A 9,724-nucleotide genomic window follows, 5' to 3' on the forward strand; every position below is an offset into this window, starting at 1 on the left:
GGTAAGGGGAAAAGTTGGAGATTAATTTATGATCATTATATATTGGCATTGCCATGATAAATGTATGTTACCATGTTGTTGAGCAGCCTGGTAATTGAAACTTCAACATTGATGAACCTACCCGAGGATGGGCAGCTGTTTGTAAGTCTTTTAGGCAGAGAAAGATGGACTCCTTTGTACAAACTTTTACTTGACACCATCTGCCACCCACAGTCGTCCTCTTCAAAAGAGCAGTAGCTTCCGTTAAGAAACTGACCTGCAGGGAGAGGAATGCAGAGACACACAGAGAGACAGGTGAAAAGGACAAGATGAGAAAAGAGTCTAGAAAACAGAGCAATTCAGGAAACTGGCACAAACTAAATAATAAGAAGAAGAAAAACAGCTTGATCCTGAGGCACAGGAGCCTGTGCGCTTTGATGAAAGTGTTTTGGACACTTGCATTTTTGAAGAAGTGTCGAACTCCGAGGCAACAAAGACGGCATGCAGATGAAGATCTTTTTTTATGTTGTAAAGCAAGAAGGATGAAATGAGAAAAAAAAAAGAAAGCCCTATTAGTAACCATCCTCTCCATCAGGAAATCCTTGTGGATTTGTGTAATGCTATTAGGATTGATATGCATTTCATTAAAAAAAAGAAAAAAAGAAATGAACAAACAAGGGAGAGAAAAAAAAAAGTTTTTTCTTTGTAGTAACTAATATTTCTGCAATAGATTGTCTGGCTGCTTAAATATTGTATGTACACACATAAGCCTTAAATACTACATATTCACTTGAATTAGGAAGAATATGTGACACTTGGATAGTGTTAGTGAGCGTGGAGTGACCTGGCTGGCTAAATTAAGTGAGCTTATTTCAAATAAACAAATAAACAATAAATAAATGAATAAAGCCAATTTAACACATGCAGTAATAAAAAAAAAAAGTCTGCCTAAAGATGTCTCAAACCTTGCTACTGTAGCTAAGTATGCTCTTCTGATGCAGTGAATGTCAGGATTTGATTAAGCTGTCAAAATGTCAAAACTTAATTCATCTGCACTGACATGTCATCATCAGAACAAAGAACACTCTGTACAGGTGATAGCATACACTGAAGAAAAAAAAAGTTTAAATGACCCTTATTCATGATTGAGATTCATTCAAAAAAGAAAATGATTTCAGTTAAGGAAAGTTTCCAGAACTAAATATAGTAGAACATGAAGGGTTTCCCATCTGCTAAACATATACACACTAAACATCTTGTTGGAACAACACATGTAGTACGGGTGATAATATGGAATCCGTCTTGCTGTAGTTTGTGATCAGATTAAAGCAAAGCTTTATCTTATAGCTTTTCTATAGATAAAATTCATAACTCCCACGATTCCTATTACTTAAAAACAAAGGAAATAAACATAATTTTGCAGCAAAATATAAGAGTTTTATAAATATCCAACACTGTTAATGTGAATCAGAACTGACTGTTAGCCAATGTAAGAGCCAATGTTAGAGCAAACAAGAGCTTATGAGAAAATTGTCTCTTCTGGCAGAATAAGTTGGCAGAAGTGGTTGTAAAGGTTGGTAGATGTCAATTAAATTATTTTTGAAATTTCCAGTCATTGGTTGAATGTGTCTGTGTATCAAATATGCTACCACTGTATATTAAAAGCTTCTGCACACAGTGATGGGTGAGGTCTGTTCTGTTAAACACATCTACAATAGAGATACAAAGTGAACATAATGGCTCAGGTGAAATTTTTTTTTGCTTTTTGCTTTTTTTTGAATTATTGATTCAAAGCCAGTCAATACACACTCTAAACATTCAACTATTAAGTAAAAGGAAATGAAATCCAAACAGCAAGTAATGCCTGGATGTATTATGGTTGTTGTTTTTTTTGGTCTCATAAAAACATCTACAAGTGTTCTGAATGCTGCAGGTTGCTATATTGTGCATGACATGACTGACACGTTTGACAGAAAGATGGTGCAAAATAGAACAGAGAACTCTAGAGAAAATGGCATGCATAGAGGCAATCACTGTACCATGATCTGGCTATGGTATATCTGTAACAGACTTAGAATTGGAAAAGATGCTTTTAAAATTGCAGAATTTTTGGAATGACACCAAAGACAAAATGGGACTTAGGTTACATTTACTGTGACATTTCGATAGAACTTTACAGTATTTTCTTTATTAACGCATAAATAATAGTAGTAAGGGTAAGAACATTATTTATTCGATACTGTATATAAACAAACAGTATCTGGTGTGGCCACCAGCTTCTTTAAGTGCATCTAATCCTCAGTGCATCTCGTCCTCATGGACTGCAACAGTTCTTGCTGTGAGATGTTACTCCACTCTTCCACCAAGGTATTTGCAAGTTCTCAATCACGTCTGGGCGGACACAAGGTTACATGTAATTTTCCACTGCAAGGACCATCACCTGTCCTTCCTGTCTACCTGTAGCACTGTCTGAGGCAGCTAACATTACAGACATTGCAGTTTATTGCTCTGGCTACAACTGCAGTCCTCATGACTCCCTGCAGCGGGTCTATGGCATGTTCACACAGGTGAGCAGGAAGCCTAGGCATCTTTCTTTTGGTGTTTTTCAGAGTCAGTAGAAAGGTCTCTTTAGTGTCCTAAGTTATTGTAACTGTAACCTTAATTGCCTAGCGCCTGTAAACTGTTAGTGTCTTAAGAACTGTTCCACAGGTGCAGGTGCAATAATTGTTTATGGTTCATTCAACAAGCATGAAAAACATTATTTAATCCCTTTCCAATAAAGATCTGTAAAGCTTATTTGGATTTTACAAAATTATCTTTAAAATACAGTCTCATATCTATCTATCTATCTATCTATCCATATATATATATATATATATATATATATATATATATATATATATATATATATATATATATATATATATATGACAATTTTAATACTTTTCTTATGGAGAAACAAAGAATAATAGTAACATTAATTCATTTTCAGTATTTATTGCTTTAATGCTTAATGTGATAAAGTAAAGACAGTGTCTGAAACTGATACATGTAGATAAAACAGTGCTTCAAATTTAGATAAGAAGTTATTACTCTTTTATAAACATGCTTATTTAATATTAGGTACTAAATCATTAGTTAATCACTTTAGTTAATGCAGTAGTTTAGTACAGTGAGTAGTAATTAATGAGAAACTACATACTAAGTTACTAAGTATTTAAGCATTAATTAAGGACCTGTATTGTACAGTGTTACCAGCATTGTTCATGTGTGATCATACAATGTCATCATGTCATAAACATGTTATAGTAGTTTACTAATGAAGCAGCATTATGTTACCAGTATAGCTAATTGCATGTGTTATCTGTCATGGCATGTTTAGGATATTATCATATCAGAATTCTGCTGGGTTCACAATTTGTAGTATTTAGTATTAGTATAATTTATGTATAGTATAAGTGTAATTGTATTATTATTATTATTATTATTGTTGTTGTTGTTGTTATTTTATTTATTGTTTATTGTTTTATTTTTTAAAGATTTTATAGATATATTGAAATTTGTACTATTGCTTGTTACTGGGGAAAAACTCTCAATGTTACATCTTCTGTGCATATAGTATATTTTATACTTCACTTAAAAAAGTGACTATAAATTTAAAGCTCATTTAAGGCTACTTAAGATCTAAATATTTCCTTTAAAAGAGTTTTAAAGGAACAATACATTTATATTACATTACAAACAAAATATATGTTAAAAGTTGTACCCTTTGGAATAACTTACAAGTGGCAAGCAGTATTTTTCATGAATATTTATAATTTGCCTATAGATTTAAAAAAAAATGTGTCAAGAATCCAGAATAAACAAGCAGACAGGAGTAGTATGCTCATTCTTGGCCAAAAGAAGGAGAGTTAGAGAGAAAGAACAAAGAGGGCAGTTACTGTCAGAGGTAAAAAAAAAAAAAAAAAAGGTAATAGATTTCACCTCTGAAAGTGTGAGTTAAGATCTGTGCTTCATACAAAGTAGCTGCATCTACAACATCCAGGTCTTGTTGTTTATAAGGATGACCCATGGCATGTTCATTAGAGATCTGCTGCTCTCTGCCCTCTACTGTCTGTGCTCTCTCTATATGCCACCGTCCCTGTGCATTGCTGTAATACTCACGGCATGGCTCTCCTTCATCGTCCCCTTGAGCACAATCAGGAGTGAAGTCACACAGGCGTTCCAGACTGATCTCCTGACCCTGTCTGCAGTGGTAGCGGCCCTCAAAGGTCACGTTTCGAGAGGTCTCTGAATGGTGAGAGAGACAGAAGCACACACACACACACACACACACACACACACACACACACACACACACACACACACACACAAGGTTTTACAAAATGGCTCTTGTGGTCTACATCATCAGGATACATTTGAACTAATTGATTTGATTTAATTTGTGTAATGTTTAGGTTATTTACACTTTTTTAGTTTTTGTATTCATTAATGTTCAGCAAAACATTTTTCATCAAAAATAATTTCCAAAGATGTTAAATGTCACAGAGATTCTTAGAGTAAATTTAAACTCAAACTGACAAACAACGTAATAAAGGCTGCCTGGAATTTCCTGCAGAAATAGAAGCAACAGTCAATGTTTGTACAAGATACAAAGGCCAAATGGTGTGTATGTCTATATATATATATATAGAGAGAGAGAGAAATTGCCATATTCAATCCTTGTGCTATTTTCTTATAGCCACTTCCTATTTTGTGAAGCTCAACAACTTTTTGCCAAACATCACAGCTATATTCTTTGATCTTACCCATTGTTATGAATGACTAAGGGAATTTGGTCTATGTGTTACCTCATATTTATACCCCTGTGAAACAGGAAGTCATGGTTGAACGATGTCCTGTTCCTAGTCACCCATGTGTACTAAAACATGTAAAATATCAATGGGAATATTCTTCAAATATGTTTTTCTCATATGAATTAATAGGGGTGCCACTTATTGTTGCACACCTATATTTAGCAAAGTTTTGTTTTTGATAAACCTGTGTTGTGTTTGCAGTTGTTTGATATCCATGAGAGCAGTAAACAATAAAGACACAGCTTTTTCACAGCCTTCTTACCAAGGCTCATCACAATTTCTCCTCACGCAAGTGCTTGAGAATGCAGCATCCGAAGCGAAGCTCGAAGCGTGAGCACGCACTTCCGAGTTTTTCAGTGACATTGACTTTGTTTACTTTTGACACGTGTATTTTGTATTGGTTTATGTCCTGTCTCCACCTGTGTATTGCTATTGGTTGTTTTCGTTATTCCGCATTGTACTCAGTTGTTTTGAATTTCACTCTTGATTTCGTTTAGTATTTAAACCCCTTGTATCGCTTTGTTCGGCACAAAGTATTGCGTAAGTGTTATCATCGTGCCAAGCTTTTGTTCCTTGTTTCTGTGTCATAGTTTTGATCCTGTTCTTGTCCTCATTTTGCCTCGTTTATGACTGTTTGCCGACTGCTTGACCATTTGCCTGTTTGACTACACCTATGTTTCACGATTTGGATTTGTCCAAAAAATTTTTGTCCAAATTTGCATCCGTCCCAACCTACATTACGTGACAGCACCAGTATAAGTGGAGGGCAAGGGATAGTCTATGAGTAAATAAATGTATATAGGTATACAATTAGATCAGTGAATTAAATAAATATGTAATAAATAAATACATATTGGGGAAAATCAGTTGAGAACCTTATAACTCATGATAAATCACAACACAAATAAGCCATATTTAATATAAAAAAATTCACTGAAAAAAGTTATGGACTTTAAAATAGTGAAAGACACTATTTTGCTTTTGTAACTGCTTGTAAAGCAGGTGATGAGAAAACAAGTGTAAGAAATGTAGAGGCTTTCTCTGACGCTTCAATAGCATCTCAGTCAAAACATAAATCAGATGCCATTGGTAAAAGCCTCTGTATACACGACCATTATCTTAAGCTGAAACACCACTGAAATGGAACATAAAAGCACTTAAAGGCAAAGTCACTGGTTCTTTATAGCCACAGATGACAGGATGCTTGCCAAGTGTTCGCAACTAAGTAATGGCAGAGAGAGAGAGAGAGAGAGAGAGAGAGAGAGAGAGAGAGAGAGAGAGAGAGAGAGAGAGAGAGAGAGAGAAACCTGTGAAACCTTCCCTGTACTATACACCATATACTACAGAACCTACCACATTTATGTGAAGGTGAGACAGACTTTAAAGGTAACAGTGATAAAGTTGTATTAATAATACAGCATTACCAGACAGAGAATCTTTTTACAGGACAGAATTTTTATTTTATCTTTTGAAATTTTTGCATATGGTACGTTAGCCATGCGATATCCAACACAATAGGAAAACTGTGCACAGTGAACCAGACAGGTAAAGCGAAGGACCGGGATTTATGTGCTTTGGAAACAGATAGCATCAGTGAACACAATGAGACAGAGCCGGTGTTTTGCATATCTATTCAAATGCTAGCCAGCCGTCTGTAGCTGTAAAAATGAACCGCACTCATACCCAGGTTCATCTACCACTAAATGAGATAACAGGGACCCCCCAAAAAGAAAAGAAACACAAGCTCACAGATAATTTTTTCTTCCGTAAGTCTAAAAAAATGGAGAAGTGATTTTATCATGACACTCTAGTAGGGCAAAGTGCCCTTGACCCAAATGATAACAGATTTCATTAGAAGTAGACATAAAAGTGGAACACTGTATTCTGACATGCTTTCTTGCAGACACACACATACACACACACACACACACACACACACACACACACACACACACAAATATACACACATTCTCTCTCTCTCTCTCTCTCTCTCTCTCTCTCTCTCTCTCTCTCTCTCTCTCTCTATCTCTCTCTCACCATAAATCTCTCATCTCTCTAAAAGACATTCTCACACACTGTATCTCTGATCGTCTTACAGTGGTGCTTGAAAGTTTATGAACCCTCAAGAATTGTCTATATTTCTGCGTAAATATGACCTAAAAAGTCATCAGATTTTCACAAAAGTCCTCAATGTATATAAAGAAAACCCAATTAATGTGGCAGTGGTATCTCAGTGGTTAAGATGTTGGACTACTGATCAGAATCAGAGTGTTTTGGCTTTCCATAGTGGAAAGAGGAGTTGCGACGCACGCTACAAATTCAGGCGGAGAGCCGGACCTGGAAGACAGAGCAAGAGATAGAGCCGTGCTCATCTCCGGCTCCTCTTCCAAATCCATACGAGATCCCCAGGACCAGAGCAGGCTGGCTGCCTCGGCAGTGGCTGCCCCAGATCCACGAGGCTCTGAAACCCATCTCCCCTCAGCTGAGAAGAGAGCGAATCTTGAGCGGAGCTGCGTAATTGTAAAGCATTAACAATGTTCACAGCCAGACCACTCGAGGGCTGCTGTGGCATGCTCCACCCCTAAACGCTTCACACAGAAAGTGTGTCCATCTCCCCCGTGATGAAATGGGAGCAAGGCGTAACACACTTTCTGAACTCTCTCTTGCTAATTCTTTTTTCTTCTCTTTTTTTTTTAAAGGGATAGAAAAGTCAAGAGATTTTGAGAAAAGATAGAGAGGAAATGAAGTGTCTTTATGCTTCGTTACACAAACGACCGACATGCAGTCTCGCTTCAGATAATAAGGCTGATGGCGCGGTTCACAGGTGCCATATATATATATATCATGCAACGCGCTTAATTGCCATGTCACCTGATCACGGCAGGCCTATAAATAGGCATGATGTTACACAAGCTTCAGATGCCGGTCGTGCATGAGGGCACTCCCATAGCGTTATGCTAAACACAACGTGGAGTTCCCTTTGAAAGGGAACATGTTGTTATGTCGAGTACACAGAAAACTTAAGTCATGATCACAAGAAAACTATTTTGTTATGATGAGATCATGAGAAAATTAAGTCATGATCACGAGAAACAATGAAAAAAACAAACAAAACTAATGCATTTCCGCTAAGGACTTCCATACAAAATAGCCAAATTGTTATCTTTAGTTATATTTCAACACTGGGATATTGGCAATGAAATACTGTATTTTAATATGTTTTAAATCTCTTTATATTCACTTGCAAACATGATTCTGTTATCCACATTTTTTTTCATGCTTGCCCTGGCATCTTGTGACCTGGCATAATTTTTCTGAAAAGCTTAACTTTTTTAACATAAGAAGCACGCCACTGTGGCCATAAAGATTCCGACAGGGATGTGTTTTTTTGTTTTGTTTTGTTTTGTTTTGTTTTGTTTTGTTTTGTTTTGTTTGTTTGTTTGTTTGTTTGTTTTAAGTGCCAACTTTTTTAACTGCGAACTGCCTGCCTTGTGGCCACTTCCCATAAGAGTACATGTAAAACCTGCAGTGGCTTAGAATGTTGATGTGAAAGCATCCTTAGGGTGCTAGATGGAACCCTTTTTGGAACCCTAAGAATGTATGTTCTATAATGTAGGTTTTAAAGCTGACTCTGCAGAGCTAATCTACGTACACTACATACATGCAGTTCTCAGTGTTAACTTTAAAATTCCATTGTTTACTACTTAGTCTCTGTTGAATTGACATTCCTGGTAGTTAATCTATAATCTATTTTTACACACTGTACATGCTGATTAGCTAATATCAAGATCCAGTTTTGCTGAATTAAAGCTATTTGTTGATGATCTAGCCTCTTCACCTAAGGGAACTAAAGGATGGAACTGTTTTGCAAACAAAGATCAACATGTCCAGATTGAAATGTCTGCAATAGATGATTCTCGGTAAATTTATTTTTCACAGACTACCATATACAAAGGAAATAATATTAACAAAGAGAGATTTCTTGCTTCATATGTCTGGAATTGTAGCAAGTGACATCCATTAGAGGCCATAAAACATGGACACATAACAAAGCACTCACTCGGTGTTCTCTGAAATATCAATGTGGCTTTCCAATTTGTGTAAACATTGGAGCATGAGAAGCAAAGCTACAGACAGCTGCGGTGGAAATAAAAGAAAGAAAGGTTGAAGATAAATGCCAGTAGATCACACTTTCCTGTCCCTCAGGACAATTGATCGAATATGAATAGGAATTCAATTAACTATACCAAACCATGGTTGATTGGCCAGCAAACAGCCATAGCACCATCACTCTCTGCCAGACAGTTTCACTGTGGCTCTGACAATAAGGAAGAGAAAAAGAAAGAGCTTACTGTGAAGAGATATTGTATCCCATCTTTCAAAGGGTACATGATTTTATTTTGAGAGACAATTTATTTAGCTAAAAATTGCACAACTGAAGGAAACTGATGGAAAACATTATTGGTTGATGTAGCTGTTGAAGGCACTGAAGGTACTTGTTTTGATTAAAACTAGAAATCTGAAAATGTTATTGCCAAAGGCAAAGATACATCACAGAAAAAAAAATGTCTAGGCAACTATGGGCAAAACTACAGACAAAAAAAGAAGAAACACAACAATTTCTACACTTTGCTGTCTGCCCCAAAGATTTCTTGTCTAAATATTTGTACATGTATTGTGACCTCAGTTTCATGAGGTTCTATCAGTTAGTCAATCATCATCCAAAATAACTGTGCAACATAGACTATGTTTACATGCACATCAAATTCCATATAAGGTCTATATTCGGGCTGCAGCCATATTCCAGATATAATTTTTATATGCATACTGGAATCAGAATATTATTGTAAACATGGTTGTTGTAAGTATGCCTGTTTTGCCATTCCTAA

The 9,724-nt window shown here is 36.1% G+C and overlaps 1 protein-coding gene across 1 annotated transcript in view; it reads right to left on the reverse strand.

Moving 5' to 3' along the window:
- alk (ALK receptor tyrosine kinase) overlaps positions 1-9,724 on the reverse strand; it is a 438,375-nt gene that overhangs the window by 50,260 nt on the left and 378,391 nt on the right. Inside the window, exons 6-7 of the mRNA XM_017477116.3 lie at positions 4,144-4,269; positions 122-256 (exon numbers count right to left, since the gene is read on the reverse strand). Coding sequence (XP_017332605.2) covers positions 122-256; positions 4,144-4,269 — 261 coding nt within the window. The remainder of the gene's footprint in view (positions 1-121; positions 257-4,143; positions 4,270-9,724) is intronic.

The sequence above is a fragment of the Ictalurus punctatus genome, chromosome 9 (assembly GCF_001660625.3).
Source record: "Ictalurus punctatus breed USDA103 chromosome 9, Coco_2.0, whole genome shotgun sequence".
Classification (NCBI taxonomy): Eukaryota; Metazoa; Chordata; class Actinopteri; order Siluriformes; family Ictaluridae; genus Ictalurus; species Ictalurus punctatus.